Here is a 13990-nt window from a genome sequence, read left to right as displayed (position 1 = left end):
TATTTGGGTTTGTTTATAAAAAAGAAGTGATGAGCTGCTCCCTAAAAATGAGCTCTGTATCAACAAAAGTTTTACCTATAATTATTCATAATGAAAAGTTGTAAGAAACGTGAGATTTTGCACTCTTGAGCTTTTGAACTACAACTCCCATCAACCTTGGCCATATGGGCTGAGGCTTATGGGAGTTGTTACCCAACATCTCAGCAACCCCATGTTGGATATCCCTGCTCTATACTTTTTTTATTTAATTTCTATACCACTTTATATTTTTAAGAAAAACCTCAAAGCGATTTACAGCATATTAAATCAATAAAACATAAATGAAACAATGTGGAAAATGTGAAATATAGAGTATACGGTCAAAGCAACGTAACAGAAAACTAAACTATTATCTTAAAGATTTCAAAACAACACATTACAAAGGAGGTCAACTACAGAATACATATTTCACATAGTAGGGCTGGGTGAGTCTGGGCCCCGCCCCCTAGGCCAGGTGGGAAAGGCCTTGCAGGGCATGGTATATAGATGGCATCTTACCCCAAAAAAGCTTGCTAAAATGTAGAAAGGGAAAACATCAACCTGACATTAAAAAGAGGAGGGGTCATATTATCATACGTGGTGGACCGGTGTAGCCATTGGCAAATACTGGAATGATATTTCTAACGAGTTTAAGAAACTATTTAAAATTCCTTTTTTTACAAAAACAAAACGCCAAAGATTTTCCTACTTGGTATATTACCATCAGAAATTTAAAAAGTTATAAGATCATTGTTTATGTATGGTATAACAGCAGCTAGAACCCTTATAGCAAGGAGCTGGAAAAATGAAACACTCTCAGAGATTACAGATTGGCAGATACTCATGTTACAATATCTACAATTAGCAAAACTGATGAGATCAGTTAGAGGAATAGGGAAACAAAAAGTAACTAGAGAATAGATAATATTTAAGAATTATGTAAAACTTTCTTGTACAAATAACTCCATATGAGCAGAAATTGAGTGATATTTGTAAAGAAAAAGATCAAAGGAATGTATACAAAGCAGAAAGAAATGATATTATATAATGTAAGCCTGTGTAAAAAAGAATGTTATATCAAACAATATAATGAGAAGGATGGGAAGGATTGTGTCGTTGAGTACTTTTACTATGTAAATAACTTTGTCTTTTTTTCTTACTATTCTTTCTTGGTTTCTTATCTTTGTTACTTCATTTTTTATTTCTTTATGAATTTTCTATTTTATATTATTTTCTTTTTTTCCTACCTGTTAAGATATTGTACATAATGTTTTTATCGACATGCAAATTTTTTAATCAATAAAGAATATTGTGTTTTTTTTAAAAAAAGTTTGCAATTAACTTAATCTTCATTAGATCTGCTTTTAGCACAAGCAAGTGCCACTTCCACTGCCCATCTTCCGAATCAGAGTAGCAAGCACATGTATCTTGTAGGCACGCTTGGCTCTTCCTTTTTGACGTTGCTAAGACTCTCCCCCCCCAACGAAACAACAGCCTCCTTTTAAGCACCCCGACCGTCCCTCCACCATTGCTCTCACGGCACATGTGAGATACACGTGCTTCGCTCTAAGGCCTCCTGAATCATCTTGCACTCCCAAGACAAAGGGATGCACTCCAGTTAAAAGCACGCTCGCTAATTACAGGCGTGCACTAAGGAGAAACAAGAACTAGCCTTGCAAGGAAAAAGGAGCGTCCCCTCTACAGTGGTACCTCGGGTTAAGTACTTAATTCATTCCGGAGGTCCGTTCTTAAACTGAAACTGTTCTTAACCTGAAGCACCATTTTAGCTAATGGGCCTCCCACGGCTGCTGCACTGCCTGTTCTCATCCTGTTCTCATCCTGAAGCAAAGTTCTTAACCCGAGGTACTATTTCTGGGTTAGTGGAGTCTGTAACCTGAAGCATATGTAACCCGAGGTACCACTGTACTTCGCTTTCCTTTTCTGCTCGCACCCACCCAAGGGCCAGGCCCATGCTTGCTCCCCTAAACCAAAACCTAACCAGGGACCCAGCTGAGGAGAACTGCACTGAGGCGCATTCGTGGGAGCCTCCCCCTGAATCTTCCCAGGAGCAGGACGACTGTATAGATTTGGACCAGTGGTTTGCAGAGGAACATAGTTCAGAAGGAAGAAGCTGGGAAATACTGGATGGGGAACAGCTTTCAGAAGAAACACTGGGGGAGAGAGAGTTAACAGATTCACGGTCTCTGGAAAGCATCCATCCGCTTTCCCCAAGTTAAAGGAGAGCTGCAAAAGTGGCAGGACAGAAAGCACAGAGGGAACGAGCTCAGATTATGAGACGCAGAAGTGACGGGGGTGACTAGGGATGTGAGGGGGTGGACCTCTTCATTGGGAGCACCGCCATTCCTAGAAGACGGGTTCTTTGTTCTCTTGCTGGAATCATTAAAGTTTCTAACTGGTAAGAAGACTCCTTTTCCTTTGTTCTGCTTATCTACGGCCAAGGGGGAATGCCAATTCCCTGAAGCCTGACAGATGCTGATCCACAAGACAAGGGCAGCCCATCATTTTGGCAGTGAAGGGCAAAGGTCAAAACTCAACAGAATCATCAAACACCTTGAGCATTCCAGATTGACACTCTCCCTGTTTATCTAGCAACAACTTCCAACTTCTTTTGTACCTTTAGTACATGTGACCTTCATTACTTTAATACATATATATGTGTATACAAATTTAAATACCAACACCAGAACATCACACAGGTTCCATGCATTTAAAATTGATTTCCGCCTTCATGAGTTTCTTGATGTGAAGTAAAGAGTGATTTCAGCCCCCACCAGTTGCCACGCTCGCAGGAAACAGCAAGAGCTGTTTACATCAGGTGATGTCTCACAACGTGGGAAGGGAAGTCTGAGACGATTCTCAGGCTGTTCTCAGTGTAACCTGGGAGGGGTTTCTCTTCCTTCTTTCCGCTCTTGGATTAGAGCAGGGTTGAGTCATGAAACTCAGAGCTGACTGCTCAAGTCATGCAGTCCTTTGTGTTGTTGTTTTATGCAGTTTAATAAAGTAGTTTGGATCTACAAAACTGCCTTTTCCCTTCTGATGCTTTTGTCAAGGGAAAGTTGGTATGCATTTCTCATAACAGTCATGCTGCCTATTTTGTCTGTCTCTGGACTGGAGAAGGATTCCTGAACGGCAGCCAGGGACGGCCACCGGACTTCTTCCTGGAATGCTTTGGGAGGCTGGCATTGCTCCCGGCTGGGCGTCGTTCCAACAGAATACATTTATACGGCTTTTCACCTGGGCAAATTCGCTTATGAATATTAAGGTCGCCACTCCGTCTGAAGCTCTTTCCACATTCCCAACATCTGTGGTTTCCCCCCTGTGTGAGTTAGTTGATGTTTCCTAAAGCCTCCACTTTGACTGAAGCTCTTCCAACACTCCATACAATTAAATGGTTTCTCCCCCGTGTGAGTTCGTTGATGTATACTAAGTTTTCCACTTTGACTGAAGCTCTTTCCACATTCAATACATTTAAACGGTTTCTCCCCCGTGTGAGTTTTTTGGTGTCTTCTAAGCGCTCCATTTTCACTGAAGACCTTTCCACATTCAATACATTCAAATGGTTTCTCCCCTGTGTGAGTTCGTTGATGTCTTCTGAGGTGTCCATTTTCACTGAAAACCTTTCCACATTCAATACATTTAAATGGTTTCTCCCCTGTGTGAGTTCGTTGATGTATTCTAAGGACTCCATTTCGACAGAAGCTCTTTCCACATTCAATGCATTTAAATGGTTTCTCCCCAGTGTGAGTTCGTTGATGTATTCTAAATTCTCCACTACTAGTGAAGCTCTTTCCACATTCAATACATTTAAATGGTTTCTCCCCCGTGTGAGTTCGTTGGTGTATTCTAAGAGTTCCATTTTCACTGAAGTTCTTTCCACATTCAATACATTTAAATGGTTTCTCCCCAGTGTGAGTTCGTTGATGTATTCTAAGGGCTCCACTAGAACTCAAGCTCTTTCCACATTCAATACATTTAAATGATTTCTCCCTCGTGTGAGTTTGTTGATGTATTCTAAGGTCTTCACTATGACTGAAGCTCTTTCCACATTCAATGCATTTATATGGTTTCTCCCCGGTGTGAGCTCGTTGATGTATTCTAAGGTTTCCACTTTGACTGAAGCTCTTTCCACATTCAATACATTTAAATGGTTTCTCCCCAGTGTGAGTTCGTTGATGTATTCTAAATTCTCCATTACGAGTGAAGCTCTTTCCACATTCAATGCATTTATATGGTTTCTCCCCTGTGTGAGTTCGTTGATGTATTCTAAGGTTTCCACTTTGACTGAAGCTCTTTCCACATTCAATACATTTAAATGGATTCTGCCCCGTGTGAGTTCGTTGATGTATTCTAAGTTTTCCACTTTGACTGAAGCTCTTTCCACATTCAATACATTTAAATGGTTTCTCCCCTGTGTGAGTTCGTTGATGTATTCTAAGGGCTCCACTAGAACTCAAGCTCTTTCCACATTCAATACATTTAAATGATTTCTCCCTCGTGTGAGTTTGTTGATGTATTCTAAGGTCTTCACTATGACTGAAGCTCTTTCCACATTCAATGCATTTATATGGTTTCTCCCCGGTGTGAGCTCGTTGATGTATTCTAAGGTTTCCACTTTGACTGAAGCTCTTTCCACATTCAATGCATTTATATGGTTTCTCCCTGGTGTGAGTTCGTTGATGTATTCTAAGGTTTCCACTTTGAGTGAAGCTCTTTCCACATTCAATACATTTAAATGGTTTCTGCCCTGTGTGAGTTCGTTGATGTATTCTAAGTTTTCCACTTTGACTGAAGCTCTTTCCACATTCAATACATTTAAATGGTTTCTCCCCAGTGTGAGTTCGTTGATGTATTCTAAATTCTCCATTACGAGTGAAGCTCTTTCCACACTCCATGCATTTATATGGTTTCTCCCCGGTGTGAGTTTGTTGGTGTATCCTCATTCTTCCACAGTGACTCTTCCCAATGAATTCACAGATGGCTCCGTAGAATTTTGCACGCAATCTTCCTCACCTGTTTGGGAGTGGGGGGGGGAGAGAGAATCATGTTAGACTTTTAAGAAAAACAAGAAAGGAACTGAACACACGTCAATCCCCATGTGTACCTTCTCTTATTTTCACTCCCTCTCCGTTTTCAACTGTCTCCATGTTCCAAATTTTTAGGAATGAAGATGAGATAATGGCAAGAGAAACCAATGATCACTCCATTCACACTTAAGAGAGCACCATCATTTTATAGTTCTACGGTGGAACTGGCTTATAAGACACATCTGTCTTTTTCTTTTTCAAGTGAGGAAAGGATCTCAGGCTCCAATAGCAGTCTCTCCTATGAGTAAGAAGTAAAACTGAAGTGTTCTTATGCCACATGTAAGTGTAAAAATATTGCAACATATTAGAACATAAGATGATCCTGCTGCATCGGGCAAAGACCCACCTAGTCCAGCATCCTGTTCTCTCAGGGGCCAAGCAGAAGCCTGTGTGAAACCAGCAAACAAGATTTCAAGCCAAGAGCTCTCTGCCCTCCTGTGCTTTCCAGAAACTAGTATTAAGAAGCATTATTGCCTAGGACCGCAAGGGCAGAGCACAGAAATCGGCTTAATCCCTTTTTTCAAGATATCCAAGTTGCTGGCCATCACTGTCTCCTGTGGGATGGAAGTCCATAGATTAACTATGCTTCTGTTTATTCATCTTTTGCAGCCCATAAAGGCTCATAAATGTATTATGGCTTAAGTTTTTGTGAGCTGCAGTCTGACAATGTGGAATCTTGACTAGGAAAGCTGGTGCCACTATAAACCCGTGAGTCTTTTTGCTGGGTTTTTGTACTTATTTTGAACTTAAGTCTTAATCTGCAAAGGACTGCTTTGAATACATGGGTGGCCCTTGAATGGAGAAGAACAAGGCACCTTGCCTACATCTGGATCCCCTGGGAGAGGCGGTGGATCCAGGGATTGTGAATGAACAAGACCTCTGCCTTCCGTGCGGTGGGAGTGGGTGGGTTAAAAGTGGGGGAGAGACCTCCCCCTCCTGTCCTTTTTGGAAATAAGAGCTTTTGCCGTGAGTAAACAACTTAGATGGCAAGTTCTCAAGAGAAGCACTTTGGAGCACTGCTTGCTCATGCTATCTGTGTGTGCATGTGTGTCTTTGGAGCTAGAAGACAACATACACCAGTGGTCAAAATTGTGGAAACCTTGGAGAAAGTGTTTTTCTGGCGTTTGATAGCTCATAACAACCCCCTTTTTGGGAATAAAACCATAAAATTATATATCAGTGGAAAGATACAGTGGTACCTCGGGTTACAGATGCTTCAGGTTACAGACGCTTCAGGTTACAGACTCCACTAACCCAGAAATAGTACCTCAGGTTAAGAACTTTGCTTCAGGATGAGAACAGAAATTGCACAGCAGCGGCGTGGGAGGCCCCATTAGGTAAAGTGGTGCTTCAGGTTAAGAACAGTTTCAGTTTAAGAACGGACCTCCGGAACAAATTAAGTTCTTAAAGTAGAATATAATACAACAACTTTTAGGAAGGATTACAACATAAACAAGCAAGACATTTGTCAGTGTGTTATGTGATTGCTATCAAGTTGGTTGGGGATTTTTTGTGTGTGTGTTCTTTCATTTCTTTCGTCCCAGCAGAGCATCAAAACAGCATGCGGAAGGATGAGATAGTATGAGCTACACGCTGTGCTTTATTTTCTAGCTATGCAGAGAGCAAAGAAATACATATCCTCTGCCTGTGAGAGCAGAGAGCAACTGAACAAAAGAACAAAGGAAACAGGAAACCACTAACATCACATCCCGTCTCCTTTCCCGTGAGACTGCCAACAGTCTGATGTGGGAATGAAGTTATATGGCTTTAGTAGAAATGTTATAAGGAATTAAGTATAAATAGATTATTAGAGTATTAAAGGAAAAATAAGGTTAGAATATGTTAAGATAATTATAGGATAGAAAACAGAGGAAGATGGAAAGGAACTGCTGAAACAATTAACAGAAGTGGAATACAAAAAGGGAGGTGTGAGGAGGTCGTTGAAATAAGGGAAAGAAAGATAAGATATTGAAATTGTTTGATGTGTTTTAAACTGTTTTTATTTTGTTTTGTTAGTTTAATGTGTTAGTTTTATGTAGTGTTTTTGTATTGTATTGTATTGTTCATTTTGTTTTGTAGTGTTTAAATTGTTGGAAAAGTAATAAAGAAGAAACCTTGAAGAAAATGTTTTTCTGTGGTTTGGTGGCTCATAACACCCCCCTTTTTGGGTGTAATACCATAAAATTATATATCAATGGAAAGGTACAGTGGTACCTCGGGTTACAGACACTTCAGGTTACAGACTCCCCTAACCCAGAAATAGTACCTCGGGTTAAGAACTTTGCTTCAGGATGAGAACAGAAATTGCACAGCAGCAGCGTGGGAGGCCCCATTAGTTAAAATGGTGCTTCCGGTTAAGAACAGTTTCGGTTTAAGAATGGACCTCGGGAAAGAATTAAGTTCTTAACCCGAGGTACCACTGTAATTTAAAGTAGAATGTAATACAACAACTTTTAGGAATGATTACAACATAAATAAGCAGGACATTTGTCAGTATGGTATGTGATTGCTATCAAGTTGGTTGGGGATTTATTTGTTCGTCCGAGTAAGACGGAGCCTTTAGGGGGATTTCAGGCCACCAAGGGGAGGTTTAGGGGCTAAAAAAAAAAACCCCTCACAAAACTCTGCAGAAGAGTGGGGCTGCAACGGGGTCCAGCTGAGCCCCAGGTCTCCCAACAAACCGGCTCCCGCAATTGCATCAGCAGTGAGTGGGGGAGGGGAAGATGGTCGAGGAGGGCTGTCGGCTCCAAAGCACACCTGAATATCCGAAGCCTAAAAGCCGCCCTCTGAAGTGACAGATCTTTTATTATAAGGTAAAATAAAAAGACCCCTTCATGGATCACTGCCTTGCCGTGGCGAAGGGGCTTGAATAACTCAGAGAAACTATGAATTATGCCGAGCAGGGCACCCAAGATGGACAGGTCATAGTGGAGAGTTTTGACCAAACGTGATCCACTTGGAGGAGGAACTGGCAAGCCACTCCAGTATCCCTGCCAAGAAAACTCCATGGACAAAGACAACAGGCATATAAAAGTTACGACGCTGGAAGATGACCCCCTCAGGTCAGAAGGCGTCCAACATGCTACTGAGGAAGAGCGGAGGACAAGTACAAGTAGATTCAGAGCTGATGAAGCGGCTGGGCCAAAGCTGAAAGGACACTCAGTTGCAGATATGCCTGGAAGCAAAAGGAAAGTCCAATGCTGTAAAGAAAAATATTGCATAGGAACCTGGAATGTAAGAACCATGAACCTGGGTAAGTTGGATGTGGTCAAAAATGAGATGGCAAGAATAAATATTCACATCCTGGGCATCAGTGAACTAAAATGGACGGGAATGGGCGAATTCAGTTCGGATGACCATCATATCTACTACTGTAGGCAAGAAACCCGTAAAAGAAATGGAGTGGCCCTCATAGTCAACAAAAGAGTGGCAAAAGCTGTACTGGGATGCAATCTCAAAAATGATAGAATGATCTCAATACGAATCCAAGGCAGACCTTTTAACATCACAATAATCCAGGTTTATGCATCAACTACTGGTGCTGAAGAAACTGAAATTGACCAATTCTATGAAGACTTACAACACCTTATAGAAGTGACACCAAAGAAGGATGTTCTTCTCATTATAGGGGATTGGAATGCTAAAGTAGGGAATCAAGAGATAAAAGTAACAACTGGCAAGTTTGGCCTTGGAGATCAAACGAAGCAGGGCAAAGGCTAATCGGGTTCTGTCAAGAGAACAAGCTGGTCATCACAAACACGCTTTTCCAACAACACAAGAGACGACTCTACACATGGACATCACCAGATGGGCAGCATCGAAATCAGATTAATTATATGCTCTGCAGCCAAAGATGGAGAAGCTCTATACAGTCAGCAAAAACAAGACCTGGAGCTGACTGTGGCTCAGATCATCAGCTTCTTATAGCAAAATTCAAGCTTAAACTGAAGAAAGTAGGAAAAACATTATTGCATTACATTTTTCATTAAATTATATTTCCATTGATATATAATTTTATGGTATTACTAAAAAAAAAAAAAAAGTGGTGTTAGGAGCCATCAAACCTCAGAAATACACTTTTCCAAATGGTTTCCACAATTTTGACCACCAGTGTACATATTTACATCACGCGATTACTTAAAGAGGGCATTTCTTTAAAATTGAAGGCCATTTCTACAAAATGGAAGACTTCTGAAAGCAGCCCCGTACAGGGAAGTATTCAATGTTTTCGGTGTTTTTTATTTTGTTGGAAGCCGCCCAGAGTGGCTGAGGAACCCAGTCAGGTGGGCAGGGTGCAAGTAATGAATTATATTATTATTATTATTATTATTATTATTATTATTCCCTCCTTAGCCTGACCTGCTATGCATGCTGATCAGAGACTCTGTCCCAACCACCCCCTTGAACACAACAGGGCTTCCTATTTTTACTGCTATTCTTTACATTTCTATACTGCCCTTCCTCCGAAGATCACAGGGCAGCTTACAATAGAAAATCAGAGATGCACAGCACAGTAAGAAATAAAAACGACAACCGCCCCCTTACACAACCACAAATGCAGGTTGAAGGCCATAGATTGTTTAATGAGCCCAATGCCTGGGAGAAGAGGAATGCTTTCGCCCAGTGCCTAAAGAGAAGGCAGGAAGGCAGGAAGGTGGGACACTGAGGGTCACTTCTGAGGGTCTTCTGCCAGTTCCCTCCGGGCAAGAGGTGAGGTTACAGGGAACCAGGCAGAGGGCCTTCTCGGAGGTGGCGCCCTCCCTGTGGAATGCCTTCCCTTCCAATTACAAATAAATAAACAACTATCTGACTTTTAGAAGACATCTGGAGGCAGCCCTGTATTGGGAAGTTTTTAACGTTTGGTGTTTTATTATGGTTTATCTATGTTGTAAGCTGCACAGAGTGGCTGGGGAAACCCAGTCAGATGGGCAGGTATTATTATTATTATTATTATTATTAACCTGCCCAACAATGCCCAACCCTCTCCCCTTTCCCACTTCCATCCATGTAACTCCCTTTGCACCAGATCTGGGCAGGAAGAAGCTTCTCTCTTTCCACAACGGAACACTCCCCCCCCCCTCAAGGCCCCATTAAGAGAAACAGCTCCCTTTCCTCCCTTCTCTTCTTCTCCCCGTCCCGGGGCTTCTCATCCTGGACCCCCACCCCTTGCAAAGCCCCTTCCCTCCTTCCCCGCCGCTGGCTTTGCACTCACCCGAAATCCTGGCGATGGTGGCAGCCGGGCAGGAATGGGAGCCCCCGCCTGGGAGGCAGGGAGTGACCCCACTTAATGAGGAGGCTTAATTAGGACGAAGCAGCCCCCCCTCCCCCCTTTGCTTCCCTCCCTCCTTTTATCTCCGCTGGTGAAGCCGGAAGTCAGGTGACTCTGGCGAGGAAGGAGAAGTTTCTCCCCCCTCCCCAAAGCCTCTTTCCTTTCCTTTGATAATTGGGGGAAGGAAAACCTTGCAGGACCCAGCCAATGGGGAGACGAGGGAGGGAACGTGCGCTCCGAGTAGAGGGAACATCAGCTGCTTTTGAGCCCGTCCTCTTGCAAGAACGTATTGTAATCAATAAACTCTTTACTGCCTCACCCATTTGGTTCAGATTGTATTTCAAGGAGGGATCAAGGGTCTCATGACCCACTTCTTACAATGTAGGAAGCAGCTTACAGCAAAAAAAGCCTAATAACTCTTCTGGGTAAATGAATAAATTATTTTAATAAATATTTCAATGGAGAGCATATTTTACATTCTCATGTTCATGCAAACATGGTTCCACTCCAACCTCACTTAGTCCCCACTTCCACCTCAGCAAAGTGTTCTTCATACAGAAATCTCCTGAAAAGAAGTCTCTCTATTTACATTATAGGGAGGGACCACTCTCTGTCTGGCTTATTGCACCTTCATAACACCCTGTGTCTTTTGCAGACGCCCTGTCAAAGAATACCTCCCATTTGACCACTCCCATGAATCTTGGGGGGGGGGGGGGACGGACCATGTACTTTAGATGCCTGCCAAATGTACGCTACGGATGTGGAAGCAATATTCTTCACAGGAAATACTGGAAAAAAAGTGGAAGGCAGTTGTAATTTGTAAGGAGAGTGGGGAAGTTCTTTGCTTTGCTTTCAGTCGTAACAAATAAAGCGAAAAATTTAAAAAGCAACCCCTTTTTCAGTGCTTTCTTTTTAAAGCAAATATGGTGCCGGTAATCACCATGAAATTGTTACAGTAAGTGTCAGACTTTGAACAGTTTGGGGAAAAGAGGTTCTGGTACTGCTTAACCTTGAGTACCCCGGAAAAAAGACCCCTTTTTCATTTTTGAAAAAAAGCACCATAATTGCATGGGGGGGAAGATGATCAACACTGCCAGTAGTACCTGTATGCAACCATATACACAAGAACTCTGTAGCAATGAATCCACTAGCAAATGGGAGGGCGGTGATGGGTGATAAACAAATCTAAGCAGCATCTCGAGTGCTGAGATCCCATCAAAGGGAAGGGAAATGTGCACATGCCCTACAGCTGTGAAAACATCTCTCTGAACGTCTTTATTTTTTTCTTACTATATCCATAGTTCCCTCAACCATTCCTTAACTCCAACTCCCATTAGCCCCCACTGGCGTGGCCACTGGCCGGCAATGACAGAAGTCATAGCCTAGCATAGTTCAGTGGGATGTGGGCAGGCCTTAGGTTTGCATTCTCTTGCGCAACTGTCAGTTTGGAAGCTTCCACTGTTTTTCAGACCAAGGGCCAGATTCCCTCCTGGATCGCCTTCCAGGGGCCACATGCCAGTGCTGGGCAGGGTGAGAGAGGCAAAGGTGGGTCAAACAAGGAGCGCAACTTTTGCCTTTCTACAGCAAGTTATATCTGATACACACACAACTATCTGCCCTCTACCAAAGAGGGAGGAGGCATTGTCAAGAGTTGAAAGGTACATCCCGGCTGGCTAAGGGGCGAAGCAGAGCCATGGATTCAGAGCAGTGAATTCAGAGGACCACAGACCACATGTGCATTTGGTCCCCCAGGTCGGAAGTTCTCCACCCTTGGCACATTAACATCATGTGCAAACCAGGTAAGTGTAAAGAGTGCCGTTTCAACCCAACCGTGGTGTATATTTTATACAGGAATCAGTTGCGGCAGCAGACATGCAGCCTCACACCTCTAGACCTGGCTTGGCATCAGAGATGAGGTTGGCAACCAAGATTTAGAAAGCTGAGGCATCTCTGTCCTTCAAGGGGACTATACCACTGTAAACAGTCATGGCTTCCCCCAAAGAATTCTGGGAGCTGTAGCTCGTTAAGGTTGCTTGGAGCTGTTGGGTAGAGTTGCCATGTTTTGAAGAGCAAAAAAAGAGGGTGCTTATGATGACTCTCATTTTAATACCTCTACTATATGTAGGCTATCAAAGCTGTGATGTATTGTTGGGGGGGCAGGAGAAGAGAAGAGGACAGCAAGTCTTTATCTCATCCAGAAAGTATAGAGATTTTGGCAAATTTATCCACTGGGATAGAAATTTTACCCCTCAAAAAAAGGACACATAGCAACCCTTAAAACTCTTATTTCTCTCAAAGAGTTACAATTCCCCAAGTTCTCTGTGAGAAGGAATAGATAGTGAAGCCACTCTATGTATGATATCTCTGGGAGATCTGTCGCTCGCGGCGATCAAACCTGCAACCTGCGCACTATCGGCACCACACTCTAACTAACTGAGCTATCCAGAGAACACCAGCTTGCGGAAGGATTGTTTTAAGATGATGAGGGAGAGAAGGAGAGAGAGAACAATTTGTCTCTGGGATCAGTTTCTGGGCTACTATCTGAGATCCTCTGCCAGCCCCTGCTGGATGCACTAGGCCTCACCTTGAGCGAACCTCTTTTCTTTGCAGATGCTGCTCCTCATCTTCAATGGGAAGCTGCCCTGAGGGATCCCAAGATTCTGCGGCCACTAATTGTGGACGTGGGCTTAATTGTCCTCTTCATCCTGCAACACAGCCTCATGGCCACTCAGCAAGTCAAACACTGGACCAGAAGTTGCTTTGGAGTTCTACAGAGATCTTTCTATGTCTTCTGCACAGCGTTGACTCTCCAGGTAGGCGTATCAATTTGGGGCACCAAAATGGGGGGAGAGGACTGAAGGGGAGGAAGAAGTCCCACAAGCAAGATAACAGAGCAAATCAGAGTGATTTCTTGCCCAAGTCAGAAAAGCTAAGCTCAAAATGCAGAATAACTCTTCCTGGCATGATGCTGTTCAGATTTCATACTCTGCACTTTCATGGAAGCGATATTTCCAAAGCAAATCCCCCAATTTCAGCATTAAGTCTTTGCTCCTTGGTACAAATTATTTTGATAACGGACCTCCCAAACTCACACCGTTAACTCAGCATAGCCTTCATTATGTTGTGAAGCAAAATGCATCATTGCAATGATGTGGACTAGAATCTTGCACAATTTAAAAACAACAACAACCCAGTGTGGATATGATTTGTATGATTTGGCTAATGTCTGCATGTCCCGCGGATTTTCTACAATGTGATTGCAGTTTTGGAGTCCCAAAATGCAGCCATATTAGATGTGTGCCTGCAGGAGAATCCACTTTTATCTAACGCGCCTTTTCCTTCCCACCTAGCTGCTGATGAGGTACTGGCAGCCTGTGCAGGATGCTCCTGTGCTCTGGAATACGAGCAGGGAGCCGTGGGTCACTTGGGTCCCTCTCATCTGCTTCATCCTCCACTTCATTGCTTGGCTGGTCATCTTTAGCATCCTCCTCATCTTTGACTACGCAGAGCTGATGGGGGTCAAACAGGTACCGCGCAGCTTCCCTTTTCCCATCTAGAGAGGCCACCGTCCTGTATTTGGCGGCTGAGCTCAGCGAGG

General features: G+C 43.1%; 3 protein-coding genes across 4 annotated transcripts in view; 1 reads left to right on the top strand and 2 right to left on the bottom strand.

The window, feature by feature from the left end:
• LOC308465160 (uncharacterized protein) overlaps positions 1-13990 on the bottom strand; it is a gene marked incomplete at its 5' end in the record, with an annotated part of 56778 nt that overhangs the window by 22534 nt on the left and 20254 nt on the right. The window lies entirely within an intron of this gene.
• Positions 1-13990, top strand: part of LOC308470100 (nurim-like) — a 59444-nt gene that overhangs the window by 43316 nt on the left and 2138 nt on the right. Inside the window, exons 2-3 of the mRNA XM_080993378.1 lie at positions 13003-13205; positions 13743-13919. Of these exons, the coding sequence (XP_080849504.1) occupies positions 13113-13205; positions 13743-13919 (270 nt within the window). The 5' untranslated portion in view covers positions 13003-13112. The remainder of the gene's footprint in view (positions 1-13002; positions 13206-13742; positions 13920-13990) is intronic.
• The window catches only part of LOC308469663 (uncharacterized protein), a 40293-nt gene continuing 27060 nt past the window's right edge, over positions 758-13990 (bottom strand). Inside the window, exons 1-2 of one of the 2 annotated variants that reach the window (XM_080992443.1) lie at positions 10336-10487; positions 758-5049 (exon numbers count right to left, since the gene is read on the bottom strand). In XM_080992443.1, the coding sequence (XP_080848569.1) occupies positions 3297-4979 (1683 nt within the window). In that variant the 5' untranslated portion in view covers positions 4980-5049; positions 10336-10487 and the 3' untranslated portion in view covers positions 758-3296. Of the gene's footprint in view, positions 5050-10335; positions 10488-13990 lie in introns of those variants that run through there. The other variant, XM_080992444.1, reaches the window with a different exon arrangement.

Source organism: Podarcis pityusensis, assembly GCF_964106645.2.
Source record: "Podarcis pityusensis genome assembly, chromosome: 2".
Lineage (NCBI taxonomy): Eukaryota > Metazoa > Chordata > Lepidosauria > Squamata > Lacertidae > Podarcis > Podarcis pityusensis.
Note: the sequence above shows the minus strand (reverse complement) of the source record. Positions and strands in the feature narration are given on the sequence as shown.